Consider the following 21,074-nt stretch of genomic DNA (forward strand, 5'->3'; position numbering starts at 1 on the left):
GGCTAATTGATTCAGGTTATTGTGTGTACGCGTTAGACGGAGTGCACTTTAAAAAGATAATGTTTGCTTGTTTAATAGTAAGTAGCAAAAGGGCCCGTGCGTTGCAACAGGTTGAAAACAGGAAATGCAAACACCTGTACCAGCTAAAGCTACTATAGACATCTATTTTTCCACTTGCCTAATGTAACCTATTTTTCCACTATAAAATGTAAGCATGCCCCTTTTCGTTGCAATGGGAGGTAAAACAATAGCACAAATTCCTATCACAACACATTAGTTGCCATTAACCATGTTGGTTAGATCGAAGTGGAACACCGATCGTGTTTGATGAGTTCAGGAACGTTGCAGAAAGATCCTCCATCCTCTAGGTAAAAAATAATAGAAAAAAAATGAGATCATGAGCATTGTAAAAAGATCATCCATCCTCTAGCCAAAATAATAGGAAAAATGAGGATTTCATGACATACCAGAATCTTACTCCTCGTGGGATGGGGTCGGAGAGGGGGAAGCGGATGAAAATTAACATAATTTAGCCCAATGGCAAAATGACACATGAAATGCATATTTTCTGATTAGCAATTCCAGTTCAAGCGTAGGTGAATGAAGTAGTTTTCTGCTTGCAGATATTGCCGTCAATATCCCCACAACTCGCCCTTACGCCGAATTTTAACAAAGGTCCAAGTACGAAGTCTGCCAATGGAGAAAAGGACAGTTTCCACAAACAAAACAATAATACATCTAAATGAATCAAACAGATATAGTTGTGATATGTATTTGGTGGTCGGTGTGTAGTTTACCACTTTTAAAAATATAATTTTCAAATTTTCAAAATGTGGCCACGGAGGCTCAAGCTATCATCTCAACATTCCCTTGCCAGAAAAATCAATTACTGATAATAGATCTTAGGCATAGAAATCTAAAAAAAAGTAACTATAATAAATAACACAAAACAAACAATGTTTTGCAGTCAGCATGGAAACTGTAATAAGTATTGTCAACCTCACGCTCAATAGAAAGCAGGAGTCAGCATATTTAATCATATGAAGAAAGTAGGTAGCAATTCACCTAGTAATACATTAATAATTCTGAACTTTTGACAAAAACAAATAGTACTGAAGAACTGCCCTAGGTACTTGACAGTGACACACCCTCTCGGATGTCGAGACCATCGAGTTGTACATGCTGATCCAACTAAAAATGCTTCAGTATGTAACACACAACAATGCAAAGAAGATTGCTAGATGATAATTTTGCGCACAAAGGACACTGACCATTTGCTCTACCACTGGCTGTAAGTTAACCTAATGGTCTGTAGCACACCATAATGCAAAAGAAATTGCTAGATATCTATGCTTTTGACCACCACAACCAGAAGGAAATCTTAATTAATGTATCTTGATATAAGACTGTATATCAGAGGAAGATGATCATGACAACAATCCTAAATAAATCAACAGAGATTACCTAAAGAAGGAGCAGTCCCTGAGCCTCCGGCCGGGCAGGAACACCACCGCGGCCCTAGACCGTCGCTCCCGCCGCTCCCCGCTCCCGCACCACGGCGACTCCACTCCCTCCCCGCGCCATCGCCCCTGCTGCGGGTCTAGCTGCGCTGCTCCTTGGAGATGCCTCCAAGACGACGGAGTCAAGGCCCTGCGAGCTCGACCGCTGTTCCACCCCCGCCCCCCTCTCCTGCTCGATTCCAGGAGGACTGCGCCCAGATGGTGAGATTGATCTCACCTCTCCCGCACGCGGCACTCATGACGACGGGAATCCCGGGGTGGGTGGATCGGGCGAAGCGGATTCACGCTGCTACAGCGGCGTGGATCTGCCGGATCCAGGAGCTCAAAGCAGCAGATCAGGCGGTGGTGGCGGCGCGAGATCCGGAATCAGAGGCGGCAGCGACAAGGGTTGCGGATGCCTGCCGCCTGAGAGCAGAAGCAGAATAGAGGAATTTGGCACGGCGCATCTACGACGAAGCAACAACAGCGGAGAGGGCGCGGATGCCCCCCTTCCCGCACTCCACGTCGACAGCATATGTGCAGTGGGCAAGGGCGGAGGCGAAATCCGGCGATCCCCGCAGGGCGATGAGATGGGAAGGCATGCTGGGGGTGGTGCCCTCGGGTGCGCCGCTCCAAGGCATCTCATCCTGGCCACTGGCGTCAATTCGAGAGTGATTGCTCAGGCTGGATTGATTGCAGGTGGATCAGATTATCGCCTACCGCGCTCGGAGAAGGAGAAGATCTCTTGGTCATCAACGGCGGCGAACTCTAGTAATTACTGCACCTGTGATGATACTCCGAGCTGCTGCACTACTGTTCTTATTCCCAGTCGTCGGCGTTCTACGTGGCCACCGCTGTTTGTTGTTCCTCCTCCGATGAGGATTGGTGTTCGTAGGAATAGGAACAAATCCAGCCTGCCCCAATCTGGTGTTGGTGGCCGTCCGATGTGTTCTATTTCATTCTCCCCCGATGCCACGAGTGATTCTGACTGCCATGTGACCCATAGACGCCGGATATCCCCATCTCTGCCGCCGTTCGTGGTTCCGCGCGTTGACGGACAAAAAATGGGGATCAACGAGCAGGGCCCGGCTGTCTGCCTTAGAAGATGGACTGGCCGTCCGATTCCTCCTAAAGGGATCGGGACCGTAGTTTCTCCCCCCACTACCTGTGGCAAAGAGATTTATAATCCCCCCACCGACAGCTATCCTGCGCCTCGTCCCTCTAGGGTTCATCCTCGTGCGCTTCGCCGCCATGACCACCATAAGCTAGTTTGGGTTAGGCGTGATCTCTTTGTTTCTGGTAATTTTTCGGCTTCAGATTGTTACCCTGTTGGCCCTTCAGACCGCATCGTTGCTCCTAAGCAATTCAGCTTCTCCCGTGATTTTTGGTCAAGGAAGACTGGGAAAATCCCCTTTGCTGCTGTAGTGAAGAAGATGGCTGGATCTGGGCAAATTCCTGGACCTAGGGGAGGCAGATCCGGGGGGGGGGGGGGGGGGGGGCATGGTGGTGATGCAATTCGACCTCCAGCTGCTGTGAATGCGCCTCCAGCCCGTGCTCCTACTGCCCCTGTCCCTGTCCCTGCTCCTGCCCTCAACCAACAGGGCCCTCCCATGTCTATCTTTGCCAAGTCCCCCATTATTCCTATAGGGACCAATCCTCCCAATTTCATTCATCCTGGCATGAATCAAGTTTATCCTGGATTCCCTGCCAACAACTATCAATACTCTCATATGCCCCCTTGGATGCAATAGCCGCAGTTCCAATTCCCCTATATGCAACATAATCTCCCAATGCAATTCCCTCATCCTCTACCTTTGAGCTCTGGAAGTACGTCTGGAGGAAGTGGGCAAGTGGGTTCTGGAAAGAACAAAAAGAAGAACAGGACTAGTGCTAAAAAGCAAGCTATGACTGCTGCTGGAGCTGTTGACAGTGCTACTGTTCATACAGCCTCAGACTCTGAAGAATATATGATAGACCCTAAGTATATTGGTACTATCTGCTACAACTGTGGCCTTCCTGGTCACTTTGTGGGCATGTGCTCTGTTCCCAAAATCTGCTTCATCTGTAAAACCCCAGGCCACCATATGGACATCTGCCCAAAGTGGTATGAACCTTATCCTGCAGCCCAATATTGGGGAAGTGCTAATAGTGGCCTTGGTTTCTTTCATATTGAAGCTGGTGACAAGTGTGACAGCAGCTGGCTGAATTTTGGCAATGTTGGGCTGGTTGTTGTGGAAGAAGGCAATATCACTGCTGAAGAACTAGAAAGCTGCTTTATTGGGATGTGGAAAACTAACTGGCCTTGGTAGATCAGACCTTGTGATGAAACTCAATTTCTAGTTAGATTCCCTCCCAACAAAAAGATTTCTGATCTGGTTGCTTTTAAATCTATTAACCTGAAGAAGAAGGGAGTTACTATATCCTTCAAAGACTGGCATGGTGACCTCCCTGCTTTTGATTCTCTCAATGAAGTTTGGGTTAATATCATTGGCATTCCTCCTGTCTGGTGCACCTGGCCAGTCATCTCTCAAATTGCTTCTTCCCTGGGTGTCATTGTCAATATTGACTGGCATGAAATCTTCAGAAGTTTCTATGAAGTTGTCAGGGTTCAAGTTGCTGTTAGAGATCCACAGCTGATTCCTAAGGATAGGTTATATGAGATCCAACAGGGACTGTATCTGCTCAACTTTGAAGTTGATGATAATACTGTTACTGAATCTCCTAACCACAAACCTTCAGATGGTCCTCTTGGTCCTTCTACTGGTACTGAAGATCATGGGAATGCTGACAGGAATGGAGATGGTGATAATGACAGCGATGATGACATACTTGGGGAGGAGATGGAGCAAGATGCTAGCAATCAGATTCCCAAGAATCCTACTCCTGCCCCAAGTGGATCTAAGTCTAGAACTGTCCATCCTATCCCTCATACCCCTATTGAGCAAGCTCATTTAATTTCTTCAAATCACCTGGGAGCCCCTGTGACCAAGAGTTATCTAGATGCTGCTAAGAAAGCCAACTATGAAGGCTGTGGCAACAGTTTGCTGGCTCAGTTTGAAGCAGTGAAGGGTAACTCCAATGACATTGGCCCCAATCCCTTAACTTCAGCCTCAGCTATCACTACCCTCTCTTGTCCTACTCCCAGACCTCAGGCCACTAGGACTGACCAAGGGAGATGGGGCCCTGTTGTTGCCACTAGGATGAGCAACAGGATTATAAGAGATGGCAAGAATGCTATAGCTAAAGCCCAGGAAATTAAGCAAGTTCAGAACCTAGAGGTAACCAAAGGTAAAACTACTACTAGCTCCAATAATTCCTTTGCTTGCCTTGATAATGAGCTTCTTCTGTATAATGCTGATTTATCTGGCTTAAAACTTGGGAATGATCCTATTAGCTGCTTCAATAATATTGAGTATATTAAGCAAAAAGAGCTTGAAAGGTTGTCTAATTTTCAAAAAGACAACCCTGAGTTATTTCCCCCTCCTGACACTGATGTCAATGGAGTTAAATACTGCAATACTAAGAGTGACACTGAGACAAACCCTTCCCCCCGCACTGGAAATAACTTAGAAGTGGAGGAGGGTGAGATTCCTTGGATGGAAGTATCCCATCAAAGGTCCAAAAAGTGTCATGGTAGGAGTAGATTTTCTAAGAATATTTACTAATGATTGGTGCTTTCTGGAACATTAGAGGCCTCAATGGTCCTTCTAAAAACACCAGAGTTCAAGAGCTTGTAAAAGCTTGTTGCCCAGATTTCATTTGTTTGTCTGAAACCAAGAAAGCTGATTTTACCATTCCACAACTAGAAGCTATTGATACTAGAAGTGGATTTGTGTGGAATTGGCTCCCTGCTGTTGGTACTGCATGAGGTATTTTAATTGGAGTTAAAGATGATAAGTTTGACATCTTAAATTGTGATATTCACACTTTCTGCATCTCCTGTATTTTAAAGTGCAAACACAATGACACTAAATGGAGATTAATCTCTGTATATGGTTCAACTTATGATGAGTTTAAACTTGATTTCATTAATGAACTTGACAGTGTCCTTGCTGAGTGGTCTGGCCCCACCTTAGTTGGAGGGGATTTTAATTTTGTCAGGAATACCAGTGAGAAGAATACTGGCTCCATTAACCAACACTGGGCTGACCTGTTCAATGATTGGATCAATAAGTTTGGTCTCATTGAAATTAAGAATGCTGGTAGAAGGTATACTTGGGCTAATAACCAAGACAACCTTATCATGGCCACTCTAGATAGGGTTTTTGTTTCTGTTGATTGGGAGGACCTTTTCCCTGGGGCTTCCATTAAAGCTCTCCCCAGATTGGGCAGTGATCACACACCCCTGGTGTTGAACACTTCCAATGGACCTCCCTCTTTCCCTACTAAGTTTTTTAGGTTTGAGAAATGGTGGCTAGAAATTCCTGGCTTTGATGAGGTTATTCACAAAGCCTGGAATACTAAATGCAATTCCACCAAGGCCATTGATATTTGGCAATTTAAGATCAGAACCACCTGGAAAGCTGCTAAAGGATGGTGTGCTAACTATGAAGCAGACCAGAATAGGACTAAGCAAGCTTTGGTGGTTGAGTATAATTTCTTAGATGTTTTAGCTGAGTCTCAACCTTTATCCCCTAACTCTAAAAAAAGAATGAAAACCATTGCAGGTGATTTCAATGATATATGGAGGAAGGAGGAGATCAAGGCTAGACAGAGATCCAGGGAGAAGGAGATACTGGAGGGAGAACTCAACACTGGGTACTTCAGAGCAGTGGCCAATCAAAAAAGGAGGAGGAAACAGATTGCTGTACTAGAAACCCCTTCAGGTCCTATGGAAGACACTAAAGGTATTTTGCAGATAGCTGTTGATTATTATAAAAAGCTGTTTGGTTTTGTTCCTACTATTGATATTGATCTCAAAGATGATTTTTGGGATCAGGATAGTTTACTTTCCACAGACATTTTAATTTACTGGAAAAGCCTTTCTCTGAGGAGGAAATCAAGGCTGCTGTATTTTGCTCTTATGCTGAAGGAGCTCCAGGCCCTGATGGCTTTCCTTTTCTTTTTTACCAGAAATACTGGGATTTAACCAAGCATGATCTTTTTGCTCTTTTTAGAGATTGGGAGGCTGGTAATCTAGATCTATATAGACTCAACTTATCCCTTTTGACCTTGGTCCCTAAAGAACCTAATGCAGTTAAACTAGATAGGTTTAGGCCCTAGCCATGATCAATTGCAGTTTTAAAATCTTTGCTAAATGTGCTACAAACAGATTTGGCCTTGTTTGTAATGTTCTTATTTCCCCTAATCAGACTGCTTTCCTGAAAGGGAGATTTATTCTGGAAAGCATTGTAGCTGCTCATGAGGTGGTCCATGCAGTGGCCTCCAATAAAATGTATGGTTTCTGTTTTAAATTACATTATGAAAAATCCTATGATATGATTAGTAGAGAGTTTCTTTTGAAAATGCTGAGGCAGAGAGGCTTTGGTCCTATTTGGATGTATAAGCTTGAATCTTTGCTCTGCAATGGATATGTGGGTGTCAGACTTAATGACACCAATAGTGACTATTTTATAGCTGGCAAGGGAGCTAGACAAGGTGATCCTGTCTCTCCTTTATTGTTTAATAACTTAGTGGCTGATGTGTTTACTAGGATTTTGATTAAAGCTGCTAAGGCAAACTTAATTGCTGGTGTTTTCCCCCCTTCTAATCCTGCTGGTGTCATTAGCATACAGTATGCTAATGACACCTTGCTTTTCTTAGATAATAATCTTGACCATGCCAAAAACCTCAAATGGCTTCTGTCCTGCTTTGAGCAGATCTCTGGCATGAGAATCAATTTTCATAAATGTGACCTGGTCCCTATCAATATAGATAGAGATGAAGCTCTTATTTTTGCTCAAACCTTGGGGTGCAAATTAAGTGCTTTCCCTATTAAGTACTTAGGGGCCCCTTTGCATTTTAGTAAAATTAGGAAGGAAGATCTCCAACCCACTATTGATAAGATTATCAAGAAAGCTGCTGGGTGGAGGGGAGACTTCTTTCTTTTGGCAAAAGACTTATTTTAGTCCAAGCCTGCTTAGCTAGTATTCCTTCTTACCTCATGGGTTTCATTAAATTCCTAAGTGGGCCATTAAACTCATAAATTCCCAACTAGCTCATTGCTTTTGGGATGATTATGAGCGTCACCACAAGTACCACCTGACTGCCTGGAAGTCTATTACCATGAGGAAAGAATTTGGGGGGTTTGGTATCACTGACATTGGGGACATGAATTTGGCTTTATTAGCCTCTTGGGTCAGCAGATACTATAACTCTAGAGGGTAAGATCTGGAAAAATATAATCGATTCCAAATATAATCCTCAAAGCAATTTATTTGCTTGCCCCAATTCTGGAGCATCTCCTTTTTGGAAAGGGGTGCTCTGGGCAGCTCAAGCTGCTAAGGTTGGTTTCTCTTGGAAAATTGGCAATGGAAAAGGATCAGATTCTGGGAGGATCATTGGTTTGGTAATGCCACCTTGGCCACCCAATATTGGGATCTTTATGTTCTTGCTAATGAGCATAATGACACCATTGATAAAATTTGGGACGGCAGTAACCTTAAAATTACTTTTCGAAGATGTTTCACCCATGAACTTATGTCTCTATGGTACGAGCTTTTAGAGATTGCCAGTTCTATTCATCTCTCTGTAGAGGATGACACCCCTGTCTGGAATCTGAATTCCAAAGGGATATACTCTGTTAAATCCTTTTATAAGTTCTTAAATTTCAGAGGTGTGTTGCCCAGTAGTTCTCCTGCCATTTGGAAGATCAAAATTCCTCCTAGGATTCAGATCTTTCTCTGGCTATTGACTAACAACAAGTTGTTGACCAGAGATAATTTGTCTAAAAGGCAGGAGGTAGGCGATTCCACCTGTGTTTTTTGCGCTGAACAGGAAACTTGTTCTCATTTATTTAGTACCTGTGTCGTTGCTACTGAATTCTGGAAAGCCTTATGTATCCTAACTGGGATTGATGAAGACATCAGTATAATGTCCATCTCCTAGTACTGGATCAGAGGAGATACCTTTGATGTAACTAATATTGTCCATGCAGCTGGACTTTGGGCTATCTGGAAAACTCGCAATGACATGGTTTTCCACAATGTTGTTTTGTCTGGATTACAGGCTATCTGGCGAAAAACTGCGTCAAATCTGTCTACATGGGAGTGCCTGTCCTCAGAGTGTGCCAAGGACAGGGTGGTGTGGGCTGCGAAAGAACTGGAGATGAAAGCAAGAAGCCCACCTCTGCTAATGTGGCCAGATCCTGGATGAGGCGTGGATATACATTTTGAAGCCATTTCCTCTGGAGGCTGCTACTATCTCTTAGAGGAGTCGCTTGGTGTTTCTCTTATCGCTGGCTAGGCTATGGCTTTTGCCCCAATGCTCTTTATTCGGCATTTGCTGTTTTAGTTCAAGCTTTTAGTCTTGTAGCTTTTCCTGCTTCCTCTGCGGCAGCCTTCCTCTGTCCGCCGTATGCCTAAAATGTAAGACGATTCTGTAACTGTTGTTTCGTTTCTTCAAGAAATGGAAGAGGGGCGCGGCCCTTTTCATCTAAAAAATTACCTAAAGAAGTAATTACTGTTACTTGGAGCACGTATGCGTGAGTAATTCGAACGTAGATTTACCTTGTTTGCATCTGCCATCTGGCCGGGCCATGGAAACTGGTCAGCAGCAACACCAATCCAACTCTGAAGTCTGAATACAGCGTGCAAGTAGTTGAGTTTACACATTCAGACAAACACAAAGGAACCAAAAAAATATACAGGGTCCGATTCAGATTTCGCTGCAGTTTCCCATTCATCCATACCAATCCATGCATCACCAATCCATTCTTGTCCATACATCATCAATTAATTAGTCCTCAACTCATCATCCATCAATTACATTGTTCATTGCATAGAAAACAGAAGAGATGACATGGGGACAGAGGAGCTTGCCTGGCGATGGAGTTTGGCTCATGGTGGGCCGTGACCTGGTGGAAGGAGCTGAAGCTGGCTGGCACAAGCTCGAGTGTGAACGTAGACTTGCGAGGCAATTTCAATCTGGGTTTCGATTTCGATCAAGGGATTCGAAACCTTTTTATAGGGTGCCCCAGAACCAGAGTTTTTCTGTTGTAAGTTGTCAGGTTCCGTTTTGGAGCAGAGTTTCCATAGGAGTCGAAGGAGAGTTTTTTTCTCTCGTACCCTATCATGATAGGTACCAATTCCATCGAGAGCGGACACCAATTCCATCGAGAGCAGACCGACGAAACGCACGCGGCCAGGACCGGGCAGCTCCGGGAATGGCCGCAACTGATCCACCTTGCTTCATCAACCTGTCGGTCTGGGTGCCCTCCTCCACTCGTGGCCGCCGGCAACGGCGCCTCTTCCCATCCCAGCCTCCAGCTTGTCGATCCCCGCCCTATCCATCCCCGGCTTCGATCTTGACGGCACCTGCCCTCTCCATCCCCGTCTGCGAGCCTGCCAGCGCCACCCTCCAATCCCCTTAATCGAGCCTGCTCGTCTCGAGGTCGCGACCAGTAGGTGGAGGGGAGCTGTGAACGGCGAAGAAAGCCCCGGGTGAGGAGGAGATGGGATTGGGAGGAAGAACGCAGCCGACGGTGCGCGGGGCATGGCAGAGGTGGGTTGGGTGGGGCGGAGCGCGCGAGGCAGAGCGTGGCTGTGTTTTTTCCCCTTCGTACCTGTTCAATTTGGACTGCGGGGTTAATTTCCGGAAAAGGGAAGGGCCCTTTTGCAAAAGTGCCATGATGGGTGTGCGGGCAGAAGCGATAAACGCTTTATTATTAGGTAAAAAGATAGAGATAGAGATAGAGAATAATAGTAGTAGAGATAATTTGAGGGAGAACTGCCGCGTGAGAGAAATAGGATCTAACCCGCATCATCCCAGCAGGACGACTCGGGCAGCCCCAATCCATCTCATCGGAACACCCTCCCGCTCCACCCCGCTCCCTCGCCGCTGCCGGGCGAAGCCCGTGTGGTGATGGCGGCGGCGGGGCCTCGGCTCGCCCTCTTCTCCTATGGTGGCTGCTGGACTCCATGGCAATGGATGGTGGGGGTGTGATGAGTGTTGGCTGGGGAACATCGCGGCTTCTTTGGCTCATGGCTCCTCTGTGGCGCGCATGCACGCGGCGGGCTGCTCGCTTCAGCGACGTGCGGGGACAGTGCGGCGCCTGCTCTTGGTGGTGGGTGGCGACGAGTGGGGTGGTTCGGGGTTGTACCGATGCTCATATCCTGCGCGGATGGCATCGGTGGACGGCCTCGTACGCGTGCAGCATGGCTCCAAGGCGCTGTTTGGCGACTCCATGGAGTTGGTTGGCGACATCCGGAGGCGCTAATCTGGCAGATATGCGCTCCTGATCTAACACCACATGCGCTCTGCGCGGGCGACGTTGGTATGCCTTTCGTGCTCCGGCTCCGGCTATGTTGGTCCCTAGGCAAACGGGCCTGGACAGGGCTCTCTTGGGCGAGGTGGTAGTCGGCAGTGGTGTTTTCCGCCATCGGTGTTGGTCCTAAAGGAGACCACTCCAACCTAGGGCAGCGGGAAAGCTACGGATTGCGGTGGCCACCCAAAGGTCTTTGTGAGGGTTTCTCACTTTCTTTCAGCAGACCCGTCGGTTGACTTTGGCTGAGAGATGCAAAGTATAAACGGTGACCTGACGCAAAGGAATGGTCGCGTAGCGGCGACAATGTAGCTGCTGGGATCGTGAAAAAGTGGTGGTGCAACACATAAGTGACTTCGATGGTGGTGCTACTTGAGCACCCTGTCTCAAGTACCGAGGCAAGAGCCTAGGTCTGACCCATGTTGGTTATACCTGGGAATGACGATGTTTTTATGTCGTTACCTTGTTGAAGGCATTGCTCGGATATCCTCGGACTGATTCATGCTGAAAACCTAGATTCTAGCCTTGAGTGGTTGGATCCGGTGACGGCGACGATTGAGCGTCGCTCCCTTCCTGAAGGCGTTGATGTTGAAAAACCTCATCGTTCGTGTGGTGCCATGAGATTGTTGGTGCGGATATTGTCATTGTTGTAGTTTGCCGATCGCGTATCTGATCACTTTGGTTTTTTTTTTGTGCCTACGCATAACAGTTGTGGTCTTATATGACTTTGCTATTTGTCGGCTTCTTTATGTGTGCGTGCGTTGGTATTGGTTGTGTGCATTCTAAGAGCATCTCTAATAGACGATCCAAATGTAAAAATACCTAACTTTTGGACCGTCTGGGGCAAAAAACGCTGCTCCAACAGACGGTCCATATGCAAAATAATTTGGACCGCGGCCTCCTCGTGATGTAAAATCCAACACCTCGCGATGCAAATATACATCATGAGATGCATCTGGTCCAAAAGCAGCCGCCGTCCACGAACGCCCAACCGCCACTTCATTTCCGTTCCCGCCCGCGCCCGTCTGCCCGCCCGCGACCCGCCGGCCGGAATCCGTTGCCGCGACCGCCCAAAACCTCATCGTCGCCGCCGTCACCACCCCACATCCCCATCGCCGGCCGCTGTCGCCGCCGCCCTCCGCCGCCGTCGCCCCCCTCGCCTCCCCGCCGCCGCCCGAACACCGCCGAATTGGGAGGCAGCCGGCGCGGGGTTCGGCCCCTCCGGCGGTCCGGCTGCCGCGATAGGCCTCCGCAGGGTCTCGGGCTGCCGCCGACCTGCTCCCGTCGACCGTGAGCCTGTCCACGGATGTTGCACCGGCCGCACGACAACCGCCGCACCAATCCCTCTGCCCGGCTGCCGAACTTGTCTTCGCCGCCCACCGAGCTCCTCTTGGCCGGCCTCCAACCTCTTCTGTTATCACCGCCGCCGTCCGGAGCCGTCCGCAGCCGTAAGCAGCAGCCAATCCAACCGGCGGCCATCTTCCTCCACCGCGCGCACAAGGTGTTTGATGGAATTCCTCAAGGTTTTGGACCATGAATTTGGACCATCTATTGGAGTTGCTCTTTTGGACTATGAATTTGGACCATCTATTGGAGTTGGCCTTTTTTCAGAGCTCCAAAATGCATTTTTCGGCGGTCCAAATTTTACATCTCCGGTTTTGGACCGTCAAAATTTGGACCATGTATTGGAGATGCTCTAACTATGCAGAAACCGGATGTGTGCAGAAAGCACTCCGCTCCGACTCCGCGTGCTCTCTTGACTCGCCCCGCTGCCCTTTCCTATCCAGCTTTGCCACGGTTCCCATCTATTGCCAGGCACATGAGCTCGTCGTCCATGATGTCGCCAGGCGTCATGCTGCTTGTCACCTCGATGTCCGCCAGGACGGTGTCGGCCTTGCGGTTGGTATCCGGCGCTGGCGGTCCTTAGCCCACACCTTGAACGTGTCCCGTGGCAATGGCGACGCCTCCACCCTGACACACAGCACGGACGCGGCCGAGCCGGGGCCGAGCGCACCACCGACCAGGAGGAACACGCGGTTGTCCTCCTCCCTGAGCAGCAGCCGCCAGATGGGGCAATGGAGCACGCTCACGTATCTTGACGGAGATCTCCCTCCGCGAGTCGCCCTCCGCCACGGTTACGCCACTTCTCCGGTCGATTGATGCGCGACGATCTCTTCCTTCGCTGGGGCATGTAGGAGCGACTCAACGGCCTGCCTCGGTTTATTGGCGCTCTGCTGGTTGAACCTCTCCATCGCCGCTTGTGAGCCCTCCGAACCAGCTGCAACCTGCATCCTCCCCTTCACCTCTGTCTTTCTCCGGTGTCTCTGCTGAGCTGTAACTGATTCCAGCATTTAGGAAATGGCTCTGTAATCTTTTTTCTTTTCTTGAAGGAACTCTGTAATCTTCATAGAATGTATACCTTCTTACTTGTATCATGAAGTCTCAACTAAGTACGGGCTGATTTTTACTGCCGTAGGAGCAAGACCAACTAACTGCCGGTTTTCTGGACAATTTACTAGCCAGTGAAGTCCAACATCTAGATGACAGAAAAAAGGTAATAAGTACGTCTGGTGCTAAATGAAGGGCTTGTTGGGCTAAGTCCCTCCACATGGAGGTGTGTTGGCAACCCAACATCAGCCCATAAGTCCAACACATGTCAGCCGTTGATCTTCGCTGCATCCAACGGTTGAGAGTGCTTCCAAGGAAAGTGAAGCAAGAAGAAAACCCTAGCCACTCCACCCCTGCTGGTGGTGGCTGCCATTCGTGACAGTGAGAGAGAGAGAGAGAGAGAGCACATAAGAGAAAACACAACCTGAGAGAGAGGAAGAAGAAGAAGCAGAGGTTCTATCCAGATTTGCTGCATCTGACTAGAAAGTGTTCAAGCTTGTGGTTGGAGGCTCAAACGTGCTTGGATCGACCCCAAACTTGGTGAGCTCGTTCCTTACTTTGAGTACTTCGATCTGGTTAGCTGGTTTGAGTATTGGGATAGTGGAGCATCAGATTTGAGACTGGTTTTGTCAACTCTGACTGCTGCAGTTTCAGAACAGAGTAGTTTTGGAAGACGAAAGTTTGGGTAGACAACCGATGTCCGGATTGAGCTGAAATTTGGAGGGGATGTTAAGAACTCGTGTGTCTACTTGTCTACCAAATTTGGTGCTGTTTGGTTCAGCGGTTTAAGAGCAGTTTGCAAAACAGTGAAGGGTACAGAAGCTGTGTAAACTCTGCTTTGCTAAAATCTTGCCTCTTGTGGCTGTTGTTGCTGTTGCCGGTTGGCAACATGGAGAGTGTGTTGTAAATCTCTCTAGAGGTTCTAGAGAAGACTTTGTACTCATCATTCTCATAGTGAAGTTGTGTGGACCGGTCGGTCCACAGCTGTGTTTTTTTACTCCTCAAGTTGAGGAGGTTTTTCCACGTTAAATCATGTGTCACTTTTGCATGTTGTTTGTGTTATTCCGCTACTTACTTGGTGGTTGAAGCTGTCCTCAAAGTTCATCACAAGTGGAGGGGGCTGTGTAGTGTGCATATTTGCCGTGTCGGTGAATTTTGTGCAGTGCATTGTTGTTGTCCAACTCCAACAAAGTGGTATCATATCCTTGGTTTGCTTGTGCAAATTGCTGATTTTCTTGTGGTGAAAGATGAAAGTGAATACCAGCAGGATGATATCTTTTAATGGTACAAATTATCAAGCATGGAAGGGCAAGATGGAGGACTTATTGTATGTGAAGAATACTAGAAGCCAGTATTCTCCACTGAGGTTGTCGGAGTAAATGACCACGGGTAGCCCAGCCGGCTCCCCCTGGCACTTCAAAAAAATTACAAGCCATTCCAGCCTTCAAGATCCAAGGCGTGGGGCCGCCTTCCTCCAGCCGGCTACCTCTCAGGGCGGCTGCGTGATGGCGGCCCTACCTCAAGACCTCCCAAAAGAAACCACGAGAGGGCCAGCTCCAAGAAGCCGGCCACGGTAGGGCCGACTCCAAGAAGCCGGCCACGAGAGGGCCGACTCCCAGAAGCCGGCCCCCAACAGGCGGCCAAGATCGTGCCCTCAAAGTCTACACCCACATAACGGCGATGAGACGGGGCGTGGCTACAGTAAAGCCTGCCACCCCCGAATCCCGGGACGCACATGGCCACAGTGTGCGGTACATGGCGGCCATCCCCAGTCCAGCGCAGCACTGTTGCCATGTCGACCGTGACATCACCCACGGCGAATCGTCAGTACGACCCAAGGGCTACGGGTCCCATCGGTCAAGAAGATGCCCGAAGGCGGCTAGGACTCCCGCAGTCGGCCTCGGGAGTATCCGGCTCCCAGTAGCCGGCTAGTCCCTTCCCTCGAGGGACGCGCCTCATTAAGAAGACAAGACGGGGTAAGGCTACAGTGATATGCCGCCCGGCGGCGGCACCGTAGCCATGCTTACCACGACGAAGCCCACGTCACCAGAGGTGGGGCAACAGTAACCGGCCCCTGACAAGACCCCCAAGCAGTGGGACCTGTTGGAAATATGCCCTAGAGGCAATAATAAAAGATTATTATATTTCCTTGTTCATGATAATTGTCTATTGTTCATGCTATAATTGTATTATCCGGAAATCGTAATACATGTGTGAATACATAGACCACAATGTGTCCCTAGTGAGCCTCTAGTTGACTAGCTCGTTGATCAACAAATAGTCATGGTTTCCTGGCTATGGACATGGGGATGTCATTGATAACGGGATCACATCATTAGGAGAATGATGTGATGGACAAGACCCAAACCTAAGCATAGCACAAAGATCTTGTAGTTCGTTTGCTAGAGCTTTTCTAATGTCAAGTATCATTTCCTTAGACCATGAGATTGTGCAACTCCCGGATACTGTAGGAGTGCTTTGGGTGTATCAAACGTCACAATGTAACTGGGTGGCTATAAAGGTGCACTACGGGCATCTCTGAAAGTGTCTGTTGGGTTGGCACGAATCGAGACTGGGATTTGTCACTCCGTATGACGGAGAGGTATCTCTTGGGCCCACTCGGTAATGCATCATCATAATGAGCTCAATGTGACCAAGAGGTTGGTCACGGGATCATGCATTATGGTACGAGTAAAGTGACTTGCCGATAACGAGATTGAACATGGTATTAGGATACCGACGATCGAGTCTCGGGCAAGTAACGTACCGATTGACAAAGGGAATTGAATACGGGATTGATTAAGTCCTCGACATCGTGGTTCATCCGATGAGATCATCGAGGAGCATGTGGGAACCAACATGGGTATCCAGATCCCGCTGTTGGTTATTGATCGGAGAGGCGTCTCGGTCATGTCTGCATGTCTCCCGAACCCGTAGAGTCTACACACTTAAGGTTCGGTGACGCTAGGGTTGTAAGATATTAGTATGCAGTAACCCGAAAGTTGTTCGGAGTCTCAGATGAGATCCCGGACGTCACGAGGAGTTCCGGAATGGTCCGGAGGTAAAGATTTATATATGGAAAGTTGTTGTTCGGGTTCCGGGAAAAGTTCGGTTTTTTCCGGTATTGTATTGGGAAGCTTCCGGAGGATTCCGGAGGGGTCCGGAGGTCTGGAAAATGTTCCACCACGTCCAATACAACAGCATGGGCTGTAGGTGGGCGCCCTAGCCTTAATGGGCCAGGGGCACCAGCCCCCCCAAGGTCCATGCGCATGGGAGGGGGAAAACCCTAAGGGGGAGGGCCTCCACTTGACTTGGGAGGCACTCCTCCCCCCCTTGGCCGCCGCCCCCAACCCTAGATGGGTTCTAAGTGGGGCCGGCCCCCTCTCTCCCCATTATAAATAGTGGAGGGGTGGGAGGGCAGCCGCACCTGAGCCCCTGGTGCCTCCCTCCTCCCCCCGTAACACCTCCCCCTCTCGTCGGTGCTTGGCGAATCCCTGCCGAGACTCTACTGCATCCACCACCACGCCGTCGTGCTGCTGGATCTTCATCAACCTCTCCTTCCCCCTTGCTAGATCAAGAAGGAGGAGACGTCTTCCTGACCGTATGTGTGTTGAACGCGGAGGTGCTGTCCGTTCGGCACTTGGTCATCGGTGATTTGGATCACGGCGAGTACGACTCCATCATCCCCGTTCACTTGAACGCTTCCACTCGCGATCTACAAGGGTATGTAGATGCACTCCTATTCCCCTCGTTGCTAGAATACTCCATAGATTGATCTTGGTGATGCGTAGAATTTTTTTAATTTCTGCTACGATCCCTAATAGGACAGTCCTGCCGACTAGAGAGCCGACAGACGGCGGGTCCACCAATCGGCGGGCCCCATCAGCCGGTGGAGAAGCCGACGAGCGTAGACACAGACAGCTAGGGCCCATGCCCAGGTGGATTACCATTGTACCCCTGGGGGGTAGGCCTATATAAACCCCCCAGGGCGCCCATGCAAAGGGAGATCTTTTTAGGAGTTTTAGACAACGCAGCGAGGGATGAAGAAACCTAGCCTTGCCCTTCTTCTTCCTCCCCCCGAACAGCTCAAGGAGCCTCTTGTAGCTACTTATCGATCTAGTGACCATGCGGAGACCCCGTAGAGCAACAGTAGGGGTGTTATCTCCACGGAGAGCCCCGAAGCTGGGTAAGATTCGCCGACGATGTTTGGCACCGGCGACGTTTTATTGGCTCCCACAATGATAAGCCATCCGTTGGCATATGTCGCACCAACCACCCGACATTTGGCGCCCACCATGGGGCCAGGTGCACCGTTGTCCGGAGACCTGCTCTGGACGGGAACCCTCTTCCTTCCCAGCAAGCCTAGCCAGCCCGGCTCGCCCGATGGCGCTTGCCCCAACGCGCTGCAAGGCGTCGCAGACGCCTGAGCGGCGAGCTGCCTCACCGATCTTCTCAGCGAAGCTTGCATCTACGATGAGCCCGCATCCGACGCGGGCACAGGCTGCCCCGAGAGCCACCTCGTCAGCCTCCTCGACCAACTCCACGTCTCCGGCGAGCTTGCTGCGGACTTGGAGTCGGTTGGCTCCACCGACCCGATGCTTGTTGACTCTGACACACCATCGCTTGACGCCTTCCCCACCAACGTGGTCATCATCAATGACCCTCTTCCTCTAACTGACAGCAGCGGCAGCGCCATCACCGAGGTACTGGTCATCAGCCACGGCGCCGCCTCTGGCGAAAACGCCAACGACGCCTTGCAGACAGCGCTGCACGACTTGTCCGCCCCCATCCCGGCCGACGCCAACGCGGAAACACTGGAGGCACGCCACCTCGCCCTCGTTGCAGAGGGCCAGAAGCTAGCTTCCATGAGACGCCTCACCGAGGCTCACCAGCGCGAAGTCGACCGCGCCGCCTTCGGCACGCCGCCTCCCGACGGGCCGAGCCGCGTTGGCGTCATCAAGAAACGCGGCGCGGCTATCACCGACATGCTGGGAGTGGACCGCCCGGTTTATGCCACGCCTCTCGAGAACCTATGCGCCACCTAGGCGGACGTAGACGAGCTGGATAAACTGGGGCCCGACAAGCTCCCTTACATGACCAGACGCATCCAGCAGCTTATCGACGCTGCCGCAGAGCGGCATGAAGACGGCATCCGCGCTGAAAGTCCTCCCCCGCGCCGAGAGCACGGTGCGACGTCACGAACACCGACGGCTGGCAACACCCATGCAAGGAAAGAAAAGGAGCCGGCTGCAAGTCACAGCCGTACTCGAATCTCCATCGAGCGTGACGCAGAAGGCCGCCCTCGAGCTGTGGAGCGGCGAGACAACCCACCTCCTCCTCCGCCTCGTGGGGAGAGATATCCTACCCCACCGCCTGTCACACATCCGACTCTCAGCGGCCGACTGGGCCGCCGCGAAGGAGTCGGCAAGAATGACGCCCGCCACCGGATCGATCGCCTGGCGCGATCCCTGGCCCTGGAAGAAGAAGATGATGTCGGCCCGCCTTGCTTCGGCCCCCGCATCCGCGATGAGCCCTTTCCCAAAGGGTTCTCGCTCCCAAGAGACACGCCCAAGTATAATAGCTCCGTGAAGCCAGAAGATTGGTTGATCGACTACTCCACTGCGGTTCGCATAGCAAACGGCAATAGGCGTGTTGCCGTGAAGTATGTCCCCCTCATGCTCCAAGGCACGGCGCGCACCTGTCTCAACAGCCTCAAGCCTTATAGCGTCAACAGCTGGCTAGACTTCACAGAAGCCTTCGTCCGCAACTTCACCAGCACCTACAAGCGGGCTCCCAAGCCCCGACAGCTCTCCTTATGTGTCCAAGGGCCCAATGAGTCAACCCGCGACTACCTCACGCGTTGGGCCGAGCTCCGCAATTCCTGCGAAGGGGTGCACGAGGTTCAAGCCATAGAGTACTTCACCGCCGGGTGCCGAGAAGGCACCCTCCTCAAGCACCGGCTCCTCTGCAACGAGCTGACTACCCTCGACGAGCTGCTGGTCATAGCAGATAAATACGCCACGGCCGACTCCTCCATGAAGACCGAGCTCCGAGTAGACGCCTCCGGGAAAGTGCTCGCCCCGGGTCCCAAGACGCCGGCTGGGGACTCCAGCCGACGCCCTTACCACAACGACCACAAGCGCAAGGGTCCCGTGCTGCCTTCCACCAGCCGGCAGGTAGCCACAGTCGAAGACGAACCACCCGAAGGGCGGCCCGCGCCCAAGAAGCCGAAGGGCGGCAGGCCGGCTTGGCAGCTGGCTTTCTCCTACGAGCAAGCGCTTGATGCCCCCTGCAAGTTCCACAGCGGCATGAAGCCCTCCAACCACATGACCCGGAAGTGCCACTGGCTCAAGTGAATCTCCAAGGGCGAGGGGATAGTGCCGCCTCCGCCTGCTGGTCAGCCGCCCCCAGCCCCTTAGTAGCCAGCCGCTCGACCAATAGTCGGAGCCATTCAAGATGAGTTCCCCGACGAACATGCCGCCTATGTCGTCTTTACAAGCCAACCAGAAGATCGGCGTAGCCGGCGCCGACAGCATCAAGAAGTCAATGCAGTTGCCTCCAACAACCCTGAGTTCATGCACTGGTCAGAAAGGCCGATTAGCTGGAGCCGGGCCGATCACCCAGAGGTGATGCCGTCTCCCGGCTCTTATGCATTGGTCTTAGACGCCACACTCGCAACAGAAAGGCGAGCTGTCCGGTTCTCCTATGTGCTGATAGATGGCGGAAGCAGCATCAACATACTATACCGTGACACCATGGAGAAGCTGAGCATCAAGACGAAGCAACTCATGCCCAGTCGGACCGTGTTCCATGGCATCGTGCCCGGCCTGTCCTGTTCCCCAATCGGCAAGATCAGGATAGATGTCCTCTTTGGGGACATGGATCACTTCCGCCGAGAAGCAGTATGGTTTGAAGTAGTGGATCTAGAGAGCCCTTACCACGCATTACTTGGCCGACCTGCCCTGGCCAAGTTCATGGCTGTACCCCACTATGCCTACCTCAAGATAAAGATACCAAGTTCCAAGGGCATCATCACCATAACCAGAGACTACAAGAAATCCGCCGAGTGTGCGGCAGCCAGCAGCCGACTGGCCGAGTCCCTCGTTATTGCCGAAGAAAAGAAGATGTTGGATCGAGTCGTGGCCATGGCTGGCAAGCAGCCGACCCTGTCCCCCGACCCCAAGGAGTGTGAATCTCAAGGTTCTTTCCAGCCGGCCAAAGAAACCAAGAAGGTACCTCTGGACCCAGAGCACCCAGAGAGGTTCGCCTCCATTGGGGCAAACCTGGACAGCAAATAGGAAGGTGAGCTCGTCGATTTCCTCCGTGAGAATCGGGACATCTTCGCATGGTCTCCCAAGGACATGCCGGGTGTTTCGAAGGAATTCGCCGAGCACAAGCTACACGTCCGAGAAGGGGCGAAACCAGTCAAACAGCCCCTCCGTCGATTGTCGAAAGAAAAGAGAAGAATCGTAGGAGAGGAGATAGCCCGGCTTCTGGCAGCCGGCTTCATTATGGAAGTTTTCTTTCCAGAGTGGCTCGCCAACCCAGTCCTCGTGCTGAAGAAGAACAACAAGTGGCGTATGTGTATAGACTACACAAGCCTCAACAAGGCCTGCCCCAAAGATCCCTTTGCCCTGCCAAGGATTGACCAAGTGATAGACTCCACAGCCGGATGCGAGCTATTGTGCTTCTTGGATGCTTAGTCAGGCTACCACCAGATTAAGTTGGATCCAGCTGACCGCCTGAAGACCGCCTTCATCACACCA

The 21,074-nt window shown here is 50.7% G+C and overlaps 1 protein-coding gene across 8 annotated transcripts; it reads left to right on the plus strand.

Moving 5' to 3' along the window:
- The first annotated feature begins 1,475 nt into the window (after nucleotides 1-1,475).
- Nucleotides 1,476-9,140, plus strand: LOC123102048 (uncharacterized). Of its 8 annotated transcripts, none has more exons than XM_044523321.1 (3): nucleotides 1,476-2,798; nucleotides 6,167-6,346; nucleotides 6,812-7,524. In XM_044523321.1, the coding sequence occupies exons 1-3, from the start codon at nucleotides 2,090-2,092 to the stop codon at nucleotides 6,862-6,864; spliced, it is 942 nt and encodes a 313-aa protein (XP_044379256.1). In that variant the 5' UTR covers nucleotides 1,476-2,089; the 3' UTR covers nucleotides 6,865-7,524. The 8 variants fall into 8 exon arrangements, 6 of the variants coding, with proteins under 6 accessions (XP_044379256.1, XP_044379255.1, XP_044379260.1 ...); XR_006448714.1 differs by lacking the exon at nucleotides 6,812-7,524 and adding an exon at nucleotides 8,667-8,812 and having other exon boundaries at nucleotides 1,483-4,787; XM_044523320.1 differs by lacking the exon at nucleotides 6,812-7,524 and adding an exon at nucleotides 8,667-9,140 and having other exon boundaries at nucleotides 1,491-2,798.
- The last annotated feature ends 11,934 nt before the right edge of the window (nucleotides 9,141-21,074 follow it).

The sequence above is a fragment of the Triticum aestivum genome, chromosome 5A (assembly GCF_018294505.1).
Source record: "Triticum aestivum cultivar Chinese Spring chromosome 5A, IWGSC CS RefSeq v2.1, whole genome shotgun sequence".
NCBI classification, from domain to species: Eukaryota; Viridiplantae; Streptophyta; class Magnoliopsida; order Poales; family Poaceae; genus Triticum; species Triticum aestivum.

Excerpts from the sequence above, each read along its gene's own strand:
- LOC123102048 (XM_044523320.1), top strand. The coding sequence starts at position 2,090 with ATGGGAAGGCATGCTGGGGGTGGTGCCCTCGGGTGCGCCGCTCCAAGG. Across the intron at positions 2,799-6,166 it reads GCGTGATCTCTTTGTTTCTG|GTGATTTCAATGATATATGG; the intron begins GTAATTTTTCGG and ends AAACCATTGCAG. Across the intron at positions 6,347-8,666 it reads TCCTATGGAAGACACTAAAG|GCTATCTGGCGAAAAACTGC; the intron begins GTATTTTGCAGA and ends TCTGGATTACAG.